Here is a 23275-nt window from a genome sequence, read left to right as displayed (position 1 = left end):
CCCAAATAATACTTCTTTATGGATAGAGCTTTGATCATGACTCATGAGCCCAAAAGTGCTTACTCAACTTCTTGGGTGAGTAAAAGCCTCTGATCTGATCCACGCATCAGAAGTCTAGAATGTTCGAAGGAAAGAAAATTACGCATCTCTCTGAACTTCCAAGAGCAGGTCCATTAGATTCTTTCAACAGGACACAAACAAATACAAAATACAATAAAAAAAAGGAGGGAAAGTACTGGATGGGACCCACTGGTATGACGCAAGCCATGCGACGTCACTCACTCAGGTGAACTCGTTTGAGACGCTCAGCTCAAATTTAGTCTTTTTATTTTTTGATCAAATTACAATAGGTGGCCTATAATTACAACTCACTCTGATGCCTTGCTTTCTCACTTTAGTCTCCTCCTTTCTGGGCCTCTCGCAGAGCTTTCTTCCATTTCCGCCATGGCTGCCACCACTGGATCTTCTTCAAGCTTTGCCGCTGCTGCTGATGACCCAGCTCTTGCTCTGCCTTCTGTCCTCAATGTGAAATTGGATTCTACCAATTACACCATTTGGCTGGCGCAGATCGTTCCTCTGCTCAGGAGCCGCCGCCTGATCTCTTTTGTCGACGGCACCAGCATTTGTCCTCCTGCGTTTCTTCCCGGCGCCGACGGAAAACCCACTAACGTGATCAATCCAGCTTGTGAAGACTGGATTCAGATGGACCAGTTGGTGCTTTCTTGGATCAATGGCTCCCTCAGCCACCCTGTCCTTGCTACTGTGGCTAGTTCTATCTCCGCCCGTGCTACCTGGCTTGCTTTGGCGGCTCTGCTTTCGACTCCGGTCCCGGTTTCTGATCATGGCACCGCTGCCATGGTAGGTTCTGGTGGGTGTGGCTCAGGAGGAGGAGAGATGAGCAGTAGCAGCACAACAGGTGAAGGAGATTCAAAGCAGATGGACCTGCCCGGGTATAAGTTCTCTCCCACCGGAGAGGAACTGGTTGGCTTCTACTTGAAGAAGAAGATAGAGGGCAAGGACGCAAAATTCAGGCGCAGGATCCCTGTAATCGATGTCTACAACCACAAGCCTAGTGATCTGCCTGGTAACCTATTAATCTTTCACATTTTTTCTTCACTACCCAGTTTTGCTATGTGTTTTTGTTTATTTATAAAGTTATGATCTTGATCGCTGCTGTTGTTGAGCAGTTTGGTTTCAAAATTTTGTTTTGTGTTGCATTTCGATTTCAACGCTTTTGAAAAGGGCAACCCATTTCTCATTTCTAATGTACTATTTTGTTGTATGCGTAAATTTATCATCTTGTTTAGCAGCGGTTGGTTTCAAATTTCCAATATTTTGGTTGCGTTGAATTTCAGCGTTCTTCTTCAGCCAACCGGATTACAAATACAAAAACAGCAAGCGCTGCAACAGAAGCACATATGAGGGCTTTTATAAAAGCACAGGCAAGGTTCGTGAGATCAAGGCTGAACAATCCCAAGCTGTGATTGGTAATAAGAGGATTTTGTCTTACTACGAAGGTCGTGCGCCCCAAGCCAAGAAGACCAAGTATGTCATGCATGAGTATTCTCTCACCAAGACTAAACTGGCCCAACTGGGAGCTCAAAACAATCAGCAGAGGGAGTTAGTTCTCTGCCACCTGACGAATAAGTCAGCAAAAGTTGCGAAGCTGAAAGATGATTCAATCTGCGGCGATGAGTTAGCTGAACCTGCTATTGTTGGCGAAATCGCCTACTCTAAAGATGATCAAGCTGCTGCAACTGATATGATTCAAGGCCCAGATGAGCATCTCGCAGACAAAGATGCTCTGCTTGGCACTGAGAATCGTAATGAATGCGCCGAGGTGAACTTCTGAACATTTTTGTTTATATGAACTTGCTGTATCAGCACAAGAAGCACTTCAAAACTTAACGCTTGCTTGTCTGTGTTTCTTATTGCAGCCGTCCTGTGCTGATCTTGGAGAAAATATGAATTCAACCTTTCTTTCACCTGAGCAGCTAGCAGCCACATCAGCCACCACACCCACCTCAGCCACATCATTTGGCGGCTTTGGTGTTGGTTCACCTGATGGCTTCTTGTTGTCTGATTTCGATGATGGCTTCTTGTTGTCTGATTTCGATGATGGCTTCTTGTTGTCTGATTTCGATGTTCTGTTTAAAGAGGTGAACTTTTGAACATTTTTGTTTATATGAACTTGCTGTATCATCACAAGAAGCACTTGAAAACATAACGCTTGCTTGTCTGTGTTTCTTAATGCAGCCGTTCTGTGCTGATCAGCCAGATCAGCCACCACACCCACCTCACCCGCATCAGCCATCACCCGCACCTCAGTCACATCAGCCACCACCCCCATCTCAGCCACAAAATTACTGCTCCTCCACACTGCCTTCAGCATCATGCACCAAGCAGGGAAATGTTCCCGGTCTCTATAATGATGACTGCAGTAAGCAGCTATCTCCAACTGGGAATAATATTTCTACGAATTATCACTATGAACCGGTTAGTAACACCGCTTATGGTGTTCAAAATGGGGCTACTGATGAAAGGTTCTCAGAGGTGAGAATGAGCATGCTCTTTGAATTATTTTTCTCATATGAACTTTTTAATTATGGAGCACAAGAATTACATCCAAACTTAGTGCTTTCTTGTTATAATTCAGGTTTATAAAACTTCAACCAACGATCACAATGAATCAGTTAGTTCAGAGGTGAGAATGAGCGTGCTTTTTCAATTTTATTTAATATTTTTATATGAACTTATCAATATGGATCAATGTTTTCAAAGTACATCCAATCTTAACGATTTTTTATTGCTTGTTATGATTCTTAATATATATATATAATTCCAGGCTTGTTAATATATTAACTTAGAAAAAAAAAACAAAAAAAGTAAGTAGAAAACAGAAAAGGCAAATATTGAAGAAAATCTGGGATCAATCTTTCATCCAATTCGGCCACAGGATTACACACTGCTGTCACCAAGGAACACAGAACTGGGAGATGTTATGCATGCCAGTAACTATATTGGCATGTAGTGGTGAGTCGCAGTCTCTCCAGATAATCAGAGTTTACGATTCTTTTCCCACAGTTCTTGAATGATTTCATTGGTGACCCGGATTATTATCCTGTCAAGAAACAACATACACTACTTTTAGTGACTCTACTCTACCGGAGCCATGGGGAGGAGTCTATGATAGCGACAGTGGAGTAAGAAGTGAAGGAACACTGAATTACTCCATGGATGGGTAGAAGTTTTATTCTGCATTAGCTGCTGCAACATAGATAGTGCAACATTTTAGTTATAGGGGAGCATCGAGGTCTTGGAAGGGTAGCACATCAACAAACAAATTAGATTCTTTTATTCAAAGCAGTACTTTGGAGACCACATGTGATGTAGAACAGCTTAGATTAAGCACTCAAACAATAGAACAAGAATATCAGAGGTCGAGGAGACGAAAACACAGCTTAGATTAAGCACTCAAACAATAGAACATTAGAACAAGAAGAATATCGGACGTCGAGGAGACGAAAATACAGCTTAGATTAAGCACTCAGACAATAGAAACAATAGAACATTAGAACAAGAAGAATATCGGACGTCGAGGAGACAAAAATACAGCTTAGATTAAGCACTCAGACAATAGAAACAATAGAACATTAGAACAAGAAGAATATCGGACGTCGAGGAGACGGAGACGAAAATACAGCTTAGATTAAGCACTCAGACAATAGAACATTAGAACAAGAAGAATATTGGACGTCGAGGAGATGAAAACACAGCTTAGATTAAGCACTCAAACAATAGAACATAGAAGATTATAAGAGATCAAGGAGACGAAAATATAGATCGAAGTTACGAAAGAAAGGGCAGAACAGTAGAACAAGAAGAATATCGGAGGTCGAGGAGACGATAATATAGATCGAAAGGACGAAAGAAACGACCGAAATCAGAGAACTAAGAAGGAAGGACAGAAATCACATGGTTTTAAGAGAAGGTTTACTCAATATCCAAATCTCTCCTGTCAACAGAAGCACAAATATTCCTCAAAGCAGTAATCTTCAAATAGTGTACTCTCTTAATAATAGCACACTCAATACCAAGCAGCATCCATTCATGTCTTCACACGTAGGGGGTGCTCCGAGAAGAATCCGACTGCAAAGCTGTATCACAAGACAAGGTGAGAGACTTTCAATTGAAAACGTGAAGAGAAGCCTTTATGGCTTTCTCACGGTAAATAAAAGCTCTTGTTTGAAGTTTTGAGGAGGCTATTTGCTATTTTCACTAATGTGATTTCTGTAACTCTGTTTGCAGGTTAGGGAAGCTGCAGAGTATTGTATTGCTCTCTTCACCTGAAAACCAAGTCCTGGAAGTATACAGTTCGAAGCAGGTGACAATAGGGTTCTTTTGTGTTAATGGAAGCACCTCCTTGAAACCATTAAGCAAGTCCCGGATGGGGCATGCTCAGGCTTATACTCAGGCTCAGGCTTTCGTTCCGCACTCTTCTGTTCTGGAAGTGGCATTATACAGGATCTGCTTCTACATGGCTGCTGGATTCTCAATATATAATACTGCCTCAGTTAGGGGGATTCCAAGCTAATCATTGACTGTGTAAACAAAGATGCCTCAGTTCCTTGGAGTATTCAAGTTCTCATCCAAGATATCAGTTTAATGCTCCATTTGTGAGGAGGTTTATGTGAATTATTATGTGTTTAGAGAGACCAACTTTAATGCTCTTGCGAATTTGGGTCATAGGCTTTTGCCGTCCAATTTGTGGGAACATTTTCCCTTTAATTTTGATCTTTTCGGGCTGGCGTACCCGAGAGGTTTCTGTTTGTAACTTCCTTTTACGAATGAAAAAAAGAGTTGAAATGCATTAAAAATTCTTCAAATTGAACTTGTTTGCATCAATGGGTTTGAGTCACAAATCGCCAAAATACACATAATAAACTTGTAATTTGGTTTTCAAACTTTGACATGCAACTTCCAAACTTTCAAGATGAATACCTAACAAAAGTTTGAAGATCGATCACTCTATCTTATGAAAATTTGAAAATAAATTTAGAACTCCAAAAAATGTTCTTCAAAAACCCGAAACTCATTTAAGGAAAACAATTCAAAATTGAAATTTTCAAACAAGAAGGTACGCACTAAAATAGATAGAAAAATCAACTTGGTTAATGGATTGGACTAAAGTGGAAACATAATGACACTAACATAAAATACAAAAACAACATAATGAAGGTAAATACTCGTAACAACTTCAAAAATGATTGTCAATGATCAAATCTAAACTATAAACTCAACCCGTTTTATAGTTTACATAGATTCTTAACATCCCAAATAATAATATTTTTATGAATAAAGAGTCTAGATTGTTCCTGAATCTCTGGATTGTATTTGTTTTCCCCTCAAAAGCCAATGAGAAAATGAAGAAAAGAAAATTACTACAAGAGGGGTGGATAAGATTCCTTGAAAAGAACAGAAACAAATGTAAAATACAATAATAATAATAAAAAAACGCGGGAAAGGACTGAATGGGACCCACTTCTACTCGCTCAGGTGAGCTTGTTTGGGAAGCGCAGCTTAAAGACCTGGAAAAATATGAAGTTTTAAATTTTTAAATAAATAAAAAATACGAGTCAAAATTAGTCTTGTTGTCTGATCAATTAATACAAGTTACTTCCACTCTGATGCTTCCTTCCTCACTCACTCACTCTGCCCAAAATCTCCTTTTTTCTTGGTGTCTCCTCCTCCTGCAGGCTTTCTTCCATTTTCTGTCATGGCCATGGCTGCTGACAAGCCAGCGCCTGTACTGCCGCCGCTCACAGTGAAATTGGATCCTACAAAGTACCCCCTTTGGTTGGCGCAGATCATTCCTTTCCTCAACAGCAGTGGCCTGATGTCTTTCGTCGACGGTACCGCCATGTGTCCTCCCGCCTTTCTTCTCGACGCCGACGGGAAACCCACCAACACGACCAATCCCGATTATGACCACTGGATTCAGATGGACCAGTTTGTGCTTTCTTTGATCAATGGCTCCCTCAGCCACTTTGTTGTTGCTACTCTGGAGGGTTCTCTCTCCGCCCGTGCTACCTGGGTTGCTTTGGACGCTCTGCTTCTTGGTGCTGAGCAGCAGGTTCCCACTCCGATGGTCTCGGTTTCTGATCATAGCACCGCTGCCGCCGCGGCTTCTCCTGGCTGTGGCTTTGATCATGTTGCTTCAGGAGGCAAGATGAGCGGCGGCGGTGGCGGCGGTGGCGGCGGCGGCACAACAGGTGAAGGAGTTTCAGGGAAGAAAGGCCTACCCGGGGTTAAGTTCTTCTTTCCCACCGAACAGGAACTGGTTGGCTACTTGACGAACCAAATAGAGGGGAAGGACTCGGAATTCAGGGACTTGATCCCTGTAATTGATGTCTGCGAGCGTGAGCCTCGTGATCTGCCTGGTAACCTATTAATCTTTCTCACTTTTTCTTCACTACCCATTTTTGCTATGTATTTGTTTATTTATAAAGTTATGATCTTGATCGATGCTGTTGTTGAGCAGTTTGGTTTCAAAATTTTGTTTTCTGTTGCATTTCGATTTCAACGCTTTTGAAAAAGGCAACCCATTTCTCATTTCTAATGTACTATTTTGTTGTATGCGTAAATTTATCATCTTGTTTAGCAGCGGTTGGTTTCAAATTTCCAATATTTTGGTTGCGTTGAATTTCAGCGTTCTTCTTCAGCCAACCGGATTACAAATACAAAAACAGCAAGCGCTGCAACAGAAGCACAGATGAGGGCTTTTATAAAAGCACAGGCAAGGTTCGTGAGATCAAGGCTGAACAATCCCAAGCTGTGATTGGTAATAAGAGGATTTTGTCTTACTACGAAGGTCGTACGCCCCAAGCCAAGAAGACCAAGCATGTCATGCATGAGTATTCTCTCACCCAGACTAAACTGGCCCAACTGGGAGCTCAAAACAATCAGCAGAGGGAGTTAGTTCTCTGCCACCTGACGAATAAGTCAGCAAAATCTGCGAAGCTGAAAGATGATTCAATCTGCGGCGATGAATTAGCTGAACCTGCTATTGTTGGCGAAATCGCCTACTCTAAAGATGTTCAAGCTGCTGCAACTGATATGATTCAAGGCCCAGATGAGCATCTCACAGACAAAGATGCTCTGCTTGGCACTGAGAATCGTAATGAATGCGCCGAGGTGAACTTCTGAACATTTTTGTTTATATGAACTTGCTGTATCAGCACAAGAAGCACTTCAAAACTTAACGCTTGCTTGTCTGTGTTTCTTATTGCAGCCGTCCTGTGCTGATCTTGGAGAAAATATGGATTCAACCTTTCTTTCACCTGAGCAGCTAGCAGCCACATCAGCCACCACACCCACCTCAGCCACATCATTTGGCGGCTTTGGTGTTGGTTCACCTGATGGCTTCTTCCTCTCCGATATCGATGATCTGTTGAAACAGGTGAACTTTTGAACATTTTTGTTTATATGAACTTGCTGTATCAGCAAAAGAAGCACTTCGAAGCACTTCAAAACTTAACGGTTGCTTGTCCGTGTTTCTTATTGCAGCCGTCCTGTGCTGATCTTGGAGAAAATATGGATTTAACCTTTCTTCCACCTGAGCAGCAAGCAGCCACATCAGCCACCACACCCACCTCAGCCACATCATTTGGCGGCTTTGGTGCTGGTTCACCTGATGGCTTCTTGCTCTCCGATATCGATGATCTTTTGAAACAGGTGAACTTTTGAACATTTTTGTTTATATGAACTTGCTGTATCAGAACAAGAAGCACTTCAAAGCACTTCAAAACTTAACGGTTGCTTGTCCGTGTTTCTTATTGCAGCCGTCCTGTGCTGATCTTGGAGAAAATATGGATTCAACCTTTCTTCCACCTGAGCAGCTAGCAGCCACATCAGCCACCACACCCACCTCAGCCACATCATTTGGCGGCTTTGGTGCTGGTTCACCTGATGGCTTCTTGCTCTCTGATATCGATGATCTGTTGAAAGAGGTGAACTTTTGAACATTTTTGTTTATATGAACTTGCTGTATTATTGTGAATTTTAGACAACCTAAAAAATGGAGATTATAAAGATTAGTCTAAACATAAATTATACGCGCAAGTGCACAAGGTAATCGTAATATAGTATGACAAATAGATGGTCATTCCCATGAGAATTGAGTTCAACTTCCAATTAGTCTAACCTAATTTACTTCACAAAATACTTTAACTACTCTAATTATATAAACAAGAAATTAAACACACAGCATGCTCACGTAAACAAAAAAGGGGTTTTTGAAAGAATGATTTAATTAACAACGAAATTAAAAGACAAAACAAGTAGAAAGTCATGAAACATAAAGATGAGAAATTCAAATTGATAAAAGCATTAGGACAATGAATTCACCACTAGTAATCTGATCTAGCCTCTTATTCACCTACATGTTGACGGAACAATATAAAGTATGAATTTAGATTATAATAATTCTCAACAAAATTGTTATACAACAAATTCACGTGAAATTAATGTAAATCAACAAACACAAATATGTAGAAATACTGACAACTTTAGTGATTGAGGCTCGCAACATCCTAAAGACAGATTCGCCCTTGCCCTTGGCGTCTATCTCCCTAAATTCAACAATCGATAATCCTAAATTGAAGCACTTCAATTTAAGACTATGGCGAACCAATTATAGATTTTGGGATTATCGATAATCCTCCATACGTTTTGCAAGGACTTACGAAGTAATTTACCAACTCTTCAGTAGACCTCCCCCACATTTAAGGTATTTGTAGGGTCTTTAACCTTTTTATACCTTAAAATAAACGTTACTCATCTATTTTAAAGAGCAAATTACTTGTCCATTCTTACACAAATATGAGATTACAAAGATAACTAAGCCACCCCCAACAATTCTCTTACAATTGTAATTGCTATTAAACTACCAATGAATTTTCATACCTTAAGAACTTAGCAAATTACATTTAGTGCAATTTTGCAATAGACCCCCTCATTTTCGGGTTCTCATCATTTGTGTAATTTTGTTACACATGAATATCCTCTAGGAAATTTCGAAGCCACTTTACTCGCCCCACCACCCTTGTTAAGGCTATGGATTCACATCCCACTGCAGATCATGCCAATCACTTTGTGGACTTCTTTATCTCAATTGAGAAATTCACTTAGGTACTTTGTCTCTGTCAAAGAACTAAAGCATTGTTTGAATCCTTCACGTACCACATAGTTCATGATAACGTACCTCAAGTACCTTAAAGTCACGACTAACACATCTAAATGGCCATATATCCAGGTTTGCCTGCGAAATAAAGAAACTAGATACAAGTGTTTCCCCACGCTTTTCTCATCATTTCCATTTAATGGAAAATTTCCCTTTCATACAAACCATTGTAGTTTGAAGCCTCACAATTAGAAACTTAATTCTACAAAATAGGGCTTTACCCCCACCATTTCAGTTGTTGTCTTTGTAAGACACAGAAATTTACCACGTTTCTGGTCATTTCAACACTACTTCTCTTCTTGGAATGCAAAATTTATATGAACAGCCAGAAGCCCAACGAATGGATTTAACAGCCTAATTTGGAGATTTTCCCAACTGTAAACCAAACATGCAGACATGATTCTAGATTGTGAAAAATTGACAGCCCACTTGTTTCAAGGCATGGCTATCTCATAATTCGAGTTTATCCTTCACATGTCGACCATGAATTTACCAACTAGTGAAACAGATACAATAAACTGATGTAATTCATGCTTGCAAACATCTTAATCACAACCCGGTACATGGGATTCAGCAGACACAACGGTTAACAAAACAAACAGTTAACTTGTTCAACGAGATGTGACCACATGCCCTCATCCTCAAAGTCAATTTGAAAGTCATATCAATTGTACTATTATGTATACTGTATATACATCATTTCGCATAACATCCAGCCCCCACCAAAATGTAACTTCCCATAAATAAAAAAAATCATAGAAACTGCGACAGTATGAAACTGTTCACTTATTCTGCTTATGTGGTTGGGTGACTTGGTTGAAATTTCAAGCCCAACAACAAACGTTGTAATATTTGAAGCATGCCTCAAATTAAGTATGTAAAATAAGAAAACTAGATTGTCATACTAGGGCTACATCATGCCTTAGCAACAGAAAATTAGTTACACATAATCATAGAATTCGGCATAAGTAAAAATATAAGGAAGTAAAAATAAAACTTAGTCAAATGTGGTACTCTTCCGACGTCTCCGATCTCTCTAAGTCTTTGCGTAACCCCCGAAGGAGTTGTTTCTCATGCTTAAATAAAACACCAAACATCTATTCCTACCCTAGCTGGGGATTTTACAGCAGCCCAAAAATAAAGAAAAACTTAATTAAACCATAAATCCAAAATGGGTAAGTAATTGACTCCTTTTCCTACTTTGACTGGGATAACACGTCAATTACTTTGAACACACACGCCTTGAGAAAAAAATCAGGAAAGTCTTGAAATAATCATTCTTCCACAGCAGCACAGTTTTGACGGGATTGCATCTTATGCTGACTTAACTTCAAAGACTGCTCTCATTGGCTGCTCCGAAAATTCTAGAAAAATTCCACAATCATCTTCAAGATCTTAGCTTTCATCTCCAATTGGTCTTGTACAAAAACTCCACCAAAAAGTCGTATTTCAGTTGAAAATCAATTACTTGCACTGGAAAGCTGAAAATTGAGAAAATAAAGTAATAAATCCTTTTTAAAGCAAATTCTCCTACAAAAACTTAGCATAAAGAGTACATAAATGTATAAATTTATGTGTAAATTTATGGACTTATCATGTATCAACACAAGAAGCACTTGAAAACTTGACCCTTGCTTGTCTGTGTTTCTTAATGCAGCCGTTCTGTGCTGATCAGCCACATCAGCCACCACCCGCACCTCACCCGCATCAGCCACCACCCGCACCTCACCCGCACCCACCACCAGCAGCAGTCGCATCAGCCACCATCCCCATCTCAGCCACAAAATTACTGCTTCTCCACACTGCCGTCAGCATTATGCACCAAGCAGGGAAATGTTCCGAGTCTCTATAATGATGACTGCAGTAGGCAACTATCTCCAACTGGGAACCCACCTCACCCGCATCAGCCACCACCTGCACCTCACCCACATCAGCCACCACCCCCATCTCAGCCACAAAATTACTGCTCCTCCACACTGCCGTCAGCATTATGCACCAAGCAGGGAAATGTTCCCAGTCTCTATAATGATGACTGCAGTAAGCAGCTATCTCCAACTGGGAATAACGTTTCAACTAATTATCACCATGAACCGGTTAGCAACACCGCTTATAGTATTCAAAATGGGGCTACTGATGAAAGGTTTTCAGAGGTGAGAATGAGTGAGCTCTTCGAATTATTTTTTTCTCATATGAACTTTTTTAATATGGAGCACAAGAATTGCATCCAAACTTAGTGCTTGCTTGTTATGATTCTTAACCCAGGTTTATAAAATTTCAACCAATGATCACAATGAATCAGTTAGTTCAGAGGTGAGAATGAGCATGCTCTTTCAATTTTATTTAATATTTTATATGAACTTCTCAATATGGATAACAATTAGTACATCCAATCTTAACGCTTGCTTGTGATGTTTCTTAATCCAGGCTTACTTTCAGCCAGAAGAAAATCTGGGCATTCTTCATCCATTTCGGCCACAGGATTACACACTGCTGTCACCAAGGAACACAGAACTGGGAGATTTTATGCATGCCAATAACTATATTGACATGCAGTGGTGAGTCGCAGTCTCCAGATAATCTGGAGTTTACGATTCTTTTCCCACAGTTCTTAAATAATTTCATTGGCGACCAGGATTATTATCCTGTGAAGAAACAACATACACTACTTTCAGTGACTCTAATCTACCGGAGCCATGGGGAGGAGTCTATGATAGCGATAGTGGAGTAAGAAGTGAAAGGAACACTGAATTACTCCATGGATGGGTAGAAGTTTTATTCTGCATTAGCTGCTGCAACATAGATGGTGCAACATTTTAGTTATAGGGGAGCATCAGTAAACCACAAGAGGTCTTGGAAGGGTAGCACATCACCCTTATCTACAAAACAAATTAGATTTCTTTGATGTTATTGGAAACATCTCCCTAAAACCATTAAGCAAGTCCCCGATGGGGCATGGCATAACATTTCGATTCCAAGGTCTAGCTCTAGCCTTATTCTCTGGCTTTCATTCCCAAGTTCTTGCTCTAGCCTTATTCTCTGGCTTTCGTTCCCAAGTTCTTGCTCTAGCCTTGTTCTCAGGCTTTTGTTCCAGCTGTAGCCTTATTCTCAGGCTTTTGTTCCAGCTGTAGCCTTATTCTTCCAAGTTCTTGCACTAGTCTTATTCTCAGGCTTTCGTTCCCAAGTTCCTGCTCTATAGCCTTACTCTCGGGCTTTCGTTCCCAAGTTCCTGCTCTAGCCTTATTCTCAGGCTTTCGTTCCCAAGTTCCTGCTCTAGCCTTACTCTCGGGCTTTCGTTCCCAAGTTCCTGCTCTAGCCTTATTCTCAGGCTTTCGTTCCCAAGTTCCTGCTCTAGCCTTATTCTCAGGCTTTTGTTCCAGCTGTAGCCTTATTCTCAATCTTTCGTTCCCAAGTTCTTGCTCTAGTCTTATTCTCGGGCTTTTGTTCCCAAGTTCTTGCTGTAGCCTTATTCTCAGGCTTTTGTTCCAGCTGTAGCCTTATTCTCAGGCTTTCGTTCCAGCTGCAGCCTTATTCTCAGGCTTTCTTTCCCAAGTTCTAGCTCTAGCCTTATACTCAGGCTTTCATTCCACACTCTATTTTGTTCTGGAAGTGGCATTAGACAGGATCTGCTTCTACATGGCTGCTGGAGTCTCAATATATAATACAGTGACCAGACGCTAATGTGACGTTATGGTTATTGGTATGGAAATTTGAGATTCCTTCCTAAATGGAGTAGTAATTACAATCATTGTAAAACTGCACGATTATGATTGGTTTAAAACCTATCACCTTCAAGCAGAAACAACAAACCCCTACAATCATTGTAAAACTGTATTATTATGATTGGTATCCTTGTAAATGTTGTTGATTTTGTTTTTGCAATTGGCCTATATCAAATGCTGCGGTCCTGTGCAGCATTCCTGCGGCCCTTGTGTACTGTATCATTGTCAATCAGTATTGTTTATTAAGAACCTTTCAGTGAATGGAATTTTGTGTATTATAGAGATTTTCTATTTAAACTCCACACTTCTCTTTGTTCACCCAAATACTTAAATCATTAAGCTGTAAGTTTTATTACAATGTAAAAAGACAAAAAAGGTCATCCAACTTAGTACTTAACACTAGTACATTTATTCACACACCACACCACTCTACATATTAAGTTTTAGAAAAATACAAATTCCTCACCACTCTTGATATTCTTGAGATCCGATGCATTGAAGCACCGTGTGCGACTAGACGATTAGGTTCCACAAAAGATCAATCGTGACAAAATCTCATGTATACTACAAATACTTTTGTTTCAAACTGATGCCTAGCACAAGAAGAAAATCTCATGTATCAGCCTTCAAACCGTTCCTTAAACTAATGCCTAGCACATACTTTTGCTTCAAACTTTCACCCCAAACAAAATCTCATGTATACTACAAATATTGTTTAATGATTTAAATATTGGGATGAACAAAGAAAATTATGGGGTTTAAATAGAAAATCTTTTTTATTTCTTATTTTTTTAGCTTGGGATGTATTTAAGGGTAGTTTAGGAAGATAGTGGGGTTTTTTTAGAAATTGAGAAAATTTAAATTAAAAGTTGGGGTGAACTAAGAGAAATGTGAGGTTTAAATAGAAAATCTCGTATTATATTCTCTTTTCATATTTGAACCCACAATGTTTACATGCCATTGCTCAGTTTTATGAAAGAAAAAAAAACGTTTTCTCCTCTTTCCTTTAGTTAGGGAGCAATTGGAGAGGAAAAATAACAAGAGTACTGATTTATGCACAATTCTATTTCATAACAGGGAGGAGCATACATCTTGTACATTTACACCATCACATTTTACAGCAGTCATACTCACACCAACACTGCCTTTGGAGGAAATGTTGATCTGTTTCTTCAAAAACAATTAATTTGAATAAACCGTTCAATACAGAGAGAGAGAGAGAGAGAGAGAGAGATTTTGAAAACAACACTGATCATCGATTTCAAAGTTCCCAACTCCAGCACCTCTGTGTGATCAAAAACTTTACCACATGAGCAGTGAAGCAGGCTGCTATACATCTACTCATAGCTGACTGAGTTATCACTGTTTCAAACAAAGAAGAAGAACAAAGGATATTCAGCTGCAGTCAGCTATCCATAGTTAAAGAATCTCCCACACAATAGGATTTAAGAAATACTAAAGAAAGCTAACATTTTCTAATGCAAACCCTCCACATCAAATCAAGGCTAAGCATCTATTTACATCATCATGAAACCATGTGTGTTCCTCAAAACTAAAGTAATCGGTTATATGCCTCTAGCAGAAAGCACCTTGCCATAACAAGTTGACTTGATATTTCATTGGTAAAAGTTGACACACATACCATTCTTAATTAATGACATATGCATTGATATTGCAAACTGTAAAAGGATGTCAAGAACTGTAAATACTTTATTATCTGACCTTTGAGTGCCACAGTGTTCGATGATAAAACAAATAAATCAATGATGAGAATCACAGAAGGACATTCCCAGACCTGTAGAACACCTGCTTAAATTAGATATGCTTTGAACCTAACCATGTATTCTTCAGTAGAGTAAAAAGATGAGATAAGGAAAGAAACTTCTGTATTTGCAAACCATACCATCATTGCAACAAGAAACATCTTGAAGTAACTTGAAATAAATATTGCGAGCAAAAGGTCTTTATACCTGTGCCAGAACAAACAATATAACACCTGCATGTTTCTGTGTGAACATATGCATATAAGTATGTATGCATGTATTGATTTGAAACAAAACGTTATAACACTACTAAAGGTCGGCTAAAAGAATCCTCTTATTAATCATTTAAGCCAGGACTCATGGGTGATCATAAATTGTCTTTTTCCTTATGTATTCTATATTCTTCCCTAAACTCCAAATTGTGGTCTCGAACCATATGATCAAACAGGCATGATTTCTCAGTAAGTGGTTATAAAGGGATGTCTCAATGAAAATTTTATGGAATATATACTGCCATCGTGAGAAGTATCCATAAGAAATGTTACCTGAGTGGTCTAGGGAATGTACTGAAAAGAACCCTCATAGAGAGCAAAAAGGTAGAAAGAAACATGATATTTCCAAAGACAACGTCCATCAGCATCTGAAATGGGAACAAATTTTTTTTTTTACTGACTAAAAACTGAAATGGAAACATTTTCAACCCATCCGTTACAACTTATCACAGATCGTGTTAGATGCCTGAAACCCAAGAAATCCAATAAACCTTCCACCAACCTTTTGAAATCTCCAAAGTAATGACGCGAAGCTCATGGACAAGCCCCACTCTTCCTTACTTCTTTCCAGAAAGAGACTCCTATCTTGAGAAATGTTAAGGCACCCAAATATGTATGTACATGTATATTTTCTAACAACGAATTTAAATAAATTTCCAAAAACATAATCCTGATATGGATACAAGCATCCAAAAGAAGAAACCCAAAAGTAGACTTCCACAATAAACCCTGCAAAGCGTGTCAAGAAAACAAATTACCAACTCTTGGGATTGAAGTTTTGAAGGCAAAGCATAAAACCCATAAACAAAAAGCTGTCTAGAGTTTTAGATAATGAGAAAGGAAGCATTTTTTTCAATACCTGAAAAGAAGGAGCTTGTGGGTCTATCACATTATAGAGTAAATGTGTATAAGCTTTGGTCTTGTGCAGAATTAGATCAATTAGAATAATCTGGCAGTGCCAACAACAACAACAACAAAAGTTTAAATTTTGTTGAATTTTAAAGAAGAAAAATGAAGAGATTCAGATATAAGCTTACTATGGGTTCGCATTCGATGTACTCATCTGCAACTGCCTTGCAGTTTCCCTATCAAAAGAAAAATCAAACTAAATTTTGTAGCAGCAGCAAAACTATAAATAAAAAATTAAATAAAAAGAAATTAAAACAGAAAAAAGAAGGAAAATTTACGCATTTCATAAGCCGAATGTTGCCAGGTGAGTATTGGACGAACAGAGTCGTCATGCGACCCCCGCACTCTACACATCTGTATTCCATGGCGCGCTCTGGCTTGCTTTCCGCCCCTTTTGCTCTGTCTCTCTCTAACTCGGAACACTTCACTTCTTCTTCTGTTACCAAGTTTGGGCTTTTGCTGATGTCTGTTTTGTGTTTGCGCTTAAGTCCAAGTCTTTAGGCCCATAGCCCTTGTTGACCTGTTTTCCTATTTCCTTTTTCCGAAACGGTGCCGTTCTGGTTTTATAGTGCTACATAAATCTGATCACAACCCTCTCTTCTCACCTTACATAATTACATTTTGATCTTAGTAAACAATCTTAAAAGAGAAAGCTGGCTAGACCCTATGTGGTCCATGCAATTTTTGCCTAATTAAAAAGTATTATTTTGTATACGTCTCAAGATAGATGAATATAATTTAGGCAAATGCGTGACAATTGTCTAGAATGAACCCATACGACAATCAATAGTCGATATAGATAAGTATGGATAATTGTGCTTGTGCATGTATATATACACCAGAGTTTTTCTTTCTACCTTAGCCATGTGACATGTTCATCATCATCCATTGTGCTTCCTAAGCCTAGGTTATAGGCCATAGGATGGGCACTCCCTGCAGGCCATTGCTATACTTGTTTACCAACTGCTGATGATGCATTTTCATAAATTTACCATGCTATATATATATATATATATGCTTTCCCTTTACATATGTCTCTCTAGATGAAGATTTTTGTACTTCTAAATTTAAACCCATTGCTTGACTTGATTTCCAGTTGAATCTCTTCATGTTTTTCCTCCTTCAACAAAAACAAAATTAGGGTTTTGATTATCATGTTGTTTGACTGGTTAATCCCATTAAGTGATGGATCATGAGTAACCCAGCAACGCTAATCCATGTTGAAGATTGAAGTTCAGTAAGATTAAAAACTGCATGCACATATTAGATTGGAAGAATATGTAAATAAATTTCTTCTGATATCACTGCAGCTGTGAAGATATAATCAAACTCAGTCGTTTCAATTATAAGAGTATTAGGTTATTTTGTGGCATCATACACAAGAATATTGTTAAAGTTACACTAGGATTGATCTTCATCGAAACCAAATTGAAATCTGAAAAATAAAAAGTAAAGAAATTCTATTATTTTATGACAATTAAGATTAATTTGCTGGGTTGCAAGCTTGCAAGTGAAGGCACATATTTATGTCAAACATTGAAGCACTGCTATCATCCCTTGGTATCATGTTCCAATTTCCTGTTAACTAGTGTAGTGAACATTTGATTAAGAACTTATTTCCAGGAAAATCATTGTTAAAGAGCAGTACTATCTGTGGTTACTGATAAACAGTAATTCTATTGATTACAGGATCCTGACTGACAGTACTAGTACTCTTTCAGAGTATAGAAGTTAATATTTACCCTTCCCATGCCTTTTATTTTTTATACAAGCGATAATCTATTTTAATCTAATCTAAATTATAAGAAGGGGGATTCGAATTTGGATACAGAGTGGGGAGCACATCCGCTCTATCCAACTTGGTTCAGCCCATGTCCGCGGCTTCCCATGCATTTACATTTACTTAATAGTTTGATCCTGTGGCAGTTTTTACAGATCAACTATTCTTTTACTACATTAATTAATTCATCTCTATGGTTCTAAGAAACGAAAAGATACAGGAAGTTTTTTAATAATCAGTAAATGACAGCTGCTAATTAACATGTGAAAGTGCAGGAGATGTAATCAATTAGTAGCTGATTTGACAAATTCAAAAGTGCATGCACTGTCAATCTCTTTCTATGTTGATCAAAAAAGTCTATATATAGTACAAATTCATAAAGCACGAGCTGCCTTAGTTTTTCTTTGTTCATTCATATTAATTGCTACTTCTGTTTCCACATCACAACTAATACACAATATATGATTAAGAAGTGTTAAGAATTACGATCTAGGAATGAGAAGGGGATTACTGAGGGGTGTGTTATAATTTACACCTAAAATCTACTGCAGTATCAAAGATAAAGTCAAAACTGGCTGCATGCTAAAGAGAAAAACATATGAATTACCAAGGTAAAAAGTAGGGTAATTAACGACTTGACCATAATGTTACTAGAAATTTCAATGAAGATAAAAGAATGTGGACTCTGAACACAGACAGATAGATATATACATATATGCCTTTTTACATCGCTGAGCTTTCTGCGCCTTACCTGTAAAGGGTGTGACTAATTGAGCTGCAGCTGCTGCAAGCAAGCAAGAAAACTAGAGACATTTTATACGGCAGATCATAAGAAACAACTTTTAAATTATTCATATCAAGCATATGCCGCAGTAGTGTGCTATATCTATGAAACAGTATAAGCAAGAGTTATCTTGTTTTGTAATAAAATTGATGAAAGATTTTGCCTTTCGAACTTGAACTTCAACCGTACTCTTTATGTTCTTTTTCACAACCAAGTAAATGTACAATCTTTGAAGCGGATCGAAGACTTTATAATCATCGACAAAATTATCAGCCTCCAGTCTTAGATGTGAAGTAGTGATGATCAAGCTAAGTTGGAGTTAATAATATAGATGTAAGGCAAAAGGAAATGCAGGTCCAATCAATTCTCCAATCAATTCGATTGAACTGCAAATTGACTACTAGTACAATGCTGTAAGAAAATGCTTGTTCACTTCGTTTGTAAAATATATTGTGCCAATTCACAGAAAATGAACTCGGCTAGCCTATAGCTTCTGATATATATATATTTTCCAAATAAAACGACAAGGAAAGTAGATTTTCCCTTTCTTTGAAAGGCCCTCTGCAGACTGCAGCTACACCATGTGAGCAGTAGGGGGCATCATTTGGGTAGCCTTAGCTGAAGAGAAGAGAGTGAACCCACCATGACTTATAATCTGTTCATATATATTTTCCTTGGCAGCAAATCATCAACTCTTCTAGCTAAGCTAGATATAGATAGCCTAGCTAGGGATCCAAATAAAACGACAAGGAAGTAGATTTCCCTTTCTTTGAGAGGTACTGATCTGCTGCACCTGTATTGGGCAGTGGTATTTGGTTGGCAACAATAGTATTGGGCAGCCTTAATTCAAGAGGAGCAGAAAGCGAAGAGGAAGGAAGATGATTATATGGTATTGCTGTTGAAGGCAATATCTGGTATTGATGTTCATCTGTTTGATCTTCTTCAATGTTTGGAGAACACTCCATGTTCACACCGAATAGCCTAAGCCGCTTACCGGTAGAGGCACCAGCGCTAGCTCCACTGGAACTCATCTTCCCATGTTGAACAAACGGCACAGAATCAATCACCATCGGATACTGATGGTGATGATGAACCACTTGATCCCTCTCCACTTGCAATTGATGATGAATCTGATGCTGCAAATATTGATGGTTCATGATCTGGTGGTGATGATGATGGTACGGATGATGAACATTATTGTTGCTTGGATGAAAATAGTCATGGTGTCTAAGAGGCATGGACATCATGGATGGAGGCGGCCGCTGAAGCGGGGAGTATAGCCTGCCTCCGCCTCCACCACATCCACATCTGTCATTGCAATTACCAAATTGTCCATGGTGGTGATGATGTGGCGGAGGAGGAGGAGGGGGAGGTCGGCGCCTCCAGTCAATGTACAAGCGGTCCTTACCTGAGTCCCCAACCCCGCGCTCAAACGACACAATGTCACCGGCATCCAGCTTCTTCTCCTTCACAAAACGGCTCCACCCTTTGGTCATCACATAGCTCTGGCTGCTGTTCCAGTAGGAGTACCTAAACCGCCACGGCTTCCCGGTCCGGTCTTGGAAGTTCAAGAGGAGGCCCTTGTCGTTGGCTGTAGAGTCTAGCGGGAAGTATCTCTCGGCATGTTGCTTGGGTATGACTAGCCGGTTGAGTTTTCCCACATCACTTGGCGTGACAACTTTGTCAAACATGTGCTCTCTTTCAGAGTTTGGAGGCCAATTGTTGTTGTTATTGGCTCCATCAGCTGCTGCTTGCTCATGGTTTAGTGATAGGTCCATGAAGTTGATGGCTTCTGGAGACCCATGATTATGTACAGCCCATGGCTTTTGCTGCTGGTACTGATGATGATGAGGAAGAGGAGGAGGAACAAAAGTGGCTTTGTACTTTGGTGATGACCCATAATTGCTGTTATTATAATTATGAGATGAAGAAGAGAACTTACTGGAAATTATATCCTCTTCCTCTTGATCTTCTTGATCTTGATCTTCCTTATCTGAATACCCTTTTTGATCTCGTTGCACAAACTCCATGATTGTTGATGATATGATGAGTTGAAATTAATTTGAATGAGATGGACTTGAACCTCTCCAATTTGATGATCAGCCTCTCTCAGATAAATTCACAGTGGATCATGATCTTATCTCAATCCAAACCCTACTGCCTGTTTACTAAACAAACAAAACTAATTACTAGTCAAATTATCAATGAGAAAATATATACAAAAAAATATATCATTATTGCAAGCATTTTTCTTCACCTGCAAATGCCCTTTTGAAAATTGTTATCTTTTAAGTACTTCTCAGATCTCTAGCTGAGGCCCTAAAGACCCAAAAGGGAGGAGAGAGAGGTCTCATTCTGAGCAGCAGACTGTAAAAAAGGGTCGGTGCCTTCCTTGACCAGGACAGAAAACTCAAACCCTAAACGTGACAAAATTAGCCATGGACGGCTTAACAAGGTCAGGCTACTTCTTGGTATTTATGTTGTCCAAGATAGCTAAAGCTATAGCATGTAGAGAGAGAGAGAGAGGGAGAGAGGGAGAGAGAGGGAGAGAAGGAGAGAGAGAGAGAGAGAGATGGATGTATTGGCCAAACACTAATTGAGTAGCTAATTACCTTCCTTGAAGCTTCCTTACAAGTATTTAGCAGTTACAAGAGAGAGAGGGAAAGCAAACATCAAATTCCGTCTACCATTTTTCTTCTTCAGAAGAAAGACTACTGGGAGAGAGAGAGAGAGAGAGAGAGAGAGAGAGAAGAAGAAATTTTATACGTAGGGGCCCATGAAAGGATGAGGTTTTGGGTCATGTGAGCTTGTCCTTTTGTTCAATAATTTTTTGGGTGCAAACTCTCTCTCTCTCTCTCTCTCTATATATATATATATATATATGTGTATATATATATATGTGTGTGTATATATGTTGTATCTTCTATGCTGCAAGCTAAAAGACCCAGAACCAGAGAAGAGCTCAATTTAATTACTGTAATGAACTTGACAATATTAATAATTATAAAGAGCTATTAATTATTAGCGGTATTTCTACTGTTGCTATAGGCCACTTGTACAAGTAGAGAGGACACGTTTGTGTATATATAGCTAGAAAGTTAGGTTTGGGTTTTTGACTTTTGGTGTCATTGATTGTGTGCTGGTCCTGCCACCCGGTGGGAAAAAAGCTTCATTAGCTAGCCAAGCCCCCAGGGGATGATCAGCGACACCACACTTGCATTGCATGCGCCTCCAAAACTTACACCATGTGGTCGGATAGGGATAGTCTCCTAATTGCGTACTAAATGCTTCATGACTTGTTTGTTCGCATCTATGAAACATAACTGGAATGTGATTGATCAGTAATTATACTACACATAATTTTACTCTTGCAAGGGACTCGCTAGTATAGTGATTTGGAGCAATTGTCGTCCCATGAAAAGTTAGTCCAGATCCGTCAGTGTAATGTGTGTGAGTTTACTATATTATCACCCCTCTCAATAGGAAAGATCTTTTTTAAAAAAAATGTGGTAAACCAATGGAAAAAGGCATTGATTGCAAACCAGTGATATCATTGAATCCCCATAACAGCTTGATAATGTGTGTGTATGTGCAAAACTCCTTTCATTCTTGTAGTTTAGACTACAATACTAACAAAACTATTAACTAACTATTACTGTGATCATTGATCGTATTTGAAGGAAAAAAAAGCGCGGCATACCAAATTTAGGTGCTCTTAATATAATTTACTTAATGGCTGCTTAAGTCAAATTAGACTCATAGCTAGCAATCTGTTGGTTTGGAAGCAGGTACAATGATCGCTTGAATATTTGTGACATATGGTCCAACTTTTCCAAGACAAAAACATATACATATATATATATATATGCTTTTGTGATATTAAGCAATTCCTATAAGTATATTCTTTTTAATTTTCAAATTAAAAGTCATCTACTAATTAATAGCAATAAAAGCACAATTAGATAGGAACTAATTTAATCTACAAATACATATATAACCATACATTTATTCTCTTATCTAGATGTCTGTACGTTATTATTGTACATATGCTATTGTAAATAGGTATGAAAGCAGAAAGAGATAGTACAAAATACATAGCGTCTACACGATAATAATGTCTAAATGTCCGTATAAAAGAATTTATGTATAACCATATACTCCCAATTTAGATCGGGAACTATATCCAGGTACGTGCCCATATTGGATTTTTGTGGTCCAGTTTTATCTTCGACATTATGGCTTGGACAAAACTTTGGGGTACCACATATATATATATATATATATATATATACTTTGTTGACCTTGAACTCGATTTTTCAAATTTCTTACTTCACCTTCCAACTCACATTTATAATGACCAGCCCCACTTCTTACTTCTTAGACCGTTGAAATTAATTTAGTCATACCCATCTTAATTTGTATGTTATAAAGTTTGGGCGTGTTCCCTGATTTGAAGTAAAGGAGAAGTTTGACATTTGTTATGAAGATGCAAAGTTAGAATCGACTTCTTCGTAATTCCTATTAGGCAATATACATGAATGTTGTTGGTTCAATATTTTAAATGTGATACATAAAAATCCCATTTCTGGTGTGATGAATTTGGAAAGGTCTAAAACCAATCGAATATTTAGGGTTGATTAAAGCGCTTAAGTCTTATCATATTTTTATTAATGGTCAATAAAGTTTCTTTCGTACCTTCGAGATTTACTAAAAAAAATAAAATTATATATTCTTAGAATAGAGATAAATAATTTTATTCCTATGCTAATATTCTTTTTTTTTCAAAAATAAAAAATAAAAGTAAACG

General features: G+C 38.6%; 4 protein-coding genes across 8 annotated transcripts; 2 read left to right on the top strand and 2 right to left on the bottom strand.

Annotated features, from left to right (window-relative positions):
* Nucleotides 1-360: 360 nt before the first annotated feature.
* On the top strand, nucleotides 361-4886 carry LOC148917375 (uncharacterized). The gene is made up of 7 exons (XM_089052562.1): nucleotides 361-1084; nucleotides 1356-1840; nucleotides 1938-2159; nucleotides 2257-2553; nucleotides 2657-2704; nucleotides 2906-4174; nucleotides 4309-4886. The coding sequence occupies exons 1-6, from the start codon at nucleotides 445-447 to the stop codon at nucleotides 3029-3031; spliced, it is 1818 nt and encodes a 605-aa protein (XP_088908688.1). The 5' UTR covers nucleotides 361-444; the 3' UTR covers nucleotides 3032-4174; nucleotides 4309-4886.
* Nucleotides 4887-5620: 734 nt separating this feature from the next.
* On the top strand, nucleotides 5621-13257 carry LOC103342394 (uncharacterized). 3 transcript variants are annotated; one of them, XM_089053245.1, is made up of 8 exons: nucleotides 5633-6440; nucleotides 6710-7194; nucleotides 7292-7459; nucleotides 7567-7734; nucleotides 7842-8009; nucleotides 10899-11391; nucleotides 11504-11551; nucleotides 11666-13257. In XM_089053245.1, the coding sequence occupies exons 1-6, from the start codon at nucleotides 5777-5779 to the stop codon at nucleotides 11091-11093; spliced, it is 1848 nt and encodes a 615-aa protein (XP_088909371.1). In that variant the 5' UTR covers nucleotides 5633-5776; the 3' UTR covers nucleotides 11094-11391; nucleotides 11504-11551; nucleotides 11666-13257. The 3 variants fall into 3 exon arrangements, with proteins under 3 accessions (XP_088909373.1, XP_088909372.1, XP_088909371.1); XM_089053247.1 differs by lacking the exons at nucleotides 7292-7459; nucleotides 7567-7734 and having other exon boundaries at nucleotides 5621-6440; XM_089053246.1 differs by lacking the exons at nucleotides 10899-11391; nucleotides 11504-11551 and having other exon boundaries at nucleotides 5630-6440; nucleotides 11666-12029.
* Nucleotides 13258-13995: 738 nt separating this feature from the next.
* LOC103342344 (protein ARV 2) lies at nucleotides 13996-16348 on the bottom strand. Of its 2 annotated transcripts, XM_008245965.3 has the most exons (9): nucleotides 16183-16347; nucleotides 16033-16080; nucleotides 15855-15944; nucleotides 15679-15724; nucleotides 15498-15580; nucleotides 15269-15363; nucleotides 14864-14930; nucleotides 14683-14755; nucleotides 13996-14322 (listed from the first exon to the last, which is right to left on the bottom strand). In XM_008245965.3, the coding sequence occupies exons 1-9, from the start codon at nucleotides 16267-16269 to the stop codon at nucleotides 14222-14224; spliced, it is 690 nt and encodes a 229-aa protein (XP_008244187.2). In that variant the 5' UTR covers nucleotides 16270-16347; the 3' UTR covers nucleotides 13996-14221. The 2 variants fall into 2 exon arrangements, with proteins under 2 accessions (XP_008244187.2, XP_088907608.1); XM_089051482.1 differs by lacking the exon at nucleotides 15855-15944 and having other exon boundaries at nucleotides 16183-16348.
* A 2469-nt stretch (nucleotides 16349-18817) lies between these two features.
* Nucleotides 18818-21218, bottom strand: LOC103342345 (B3 domain-containing transcription factor NGA1-like). 2 transcript variants are annotated; one of them, XM_016796775.2, is made up of 3 exons: nucleotides 21081-21218; nucleotides 20726-20885; nucleotides 18881-20636 (listed from the first exon to the last, which is right to left on the bottom strand). In XM_016796775.2, exon 3 carries the CDS (start codon nucleotides 20496-20498, stop codon nucleotides 19194-19196), a length of 1305 nt encoding a protein of 434 aa, XP_016652261.2. In that variant the 5' UTR covers nucleotides 20499-20636; nucleotides 20726-20885; nucleotides 21081-21218; the 3' UTR covers nucleotides 18881-19193. The 2 variants fall into 2 exon arrangements, with proteins under 2 accessions (XP_008244188.2, XP_016652261.2); XM_008245966.3 differs by lacking the exon at nucleotides 21081-21218 and having other exon boundaries at nucleotides 18818-20629; nucleotides 20726-21014.
* Between the last annotated feature and the right edge of the window lie 2057 nt (nucleotides 21219-23275).

The sequence above is a fragment of the Prunus mume genome, linkage group LG5 (genome assembly GCF_029339155.1).
Source record: "Prunus mume cultivar Tortuosa linkage group LG5, ASM2933915v1, whole genome shotgun sequence".
In the NCBI taxonomy this organism is placed as follows: domain Eukaryota; kingdom Viridiplantae; phylum Streptophyta; class Magnoliopsida; order Rosales; family Rosaceae; genus Prunus; species Prunus mume.
This window is presented reverse-complemented; position numbering and strand designations above follow the sequence as displayed.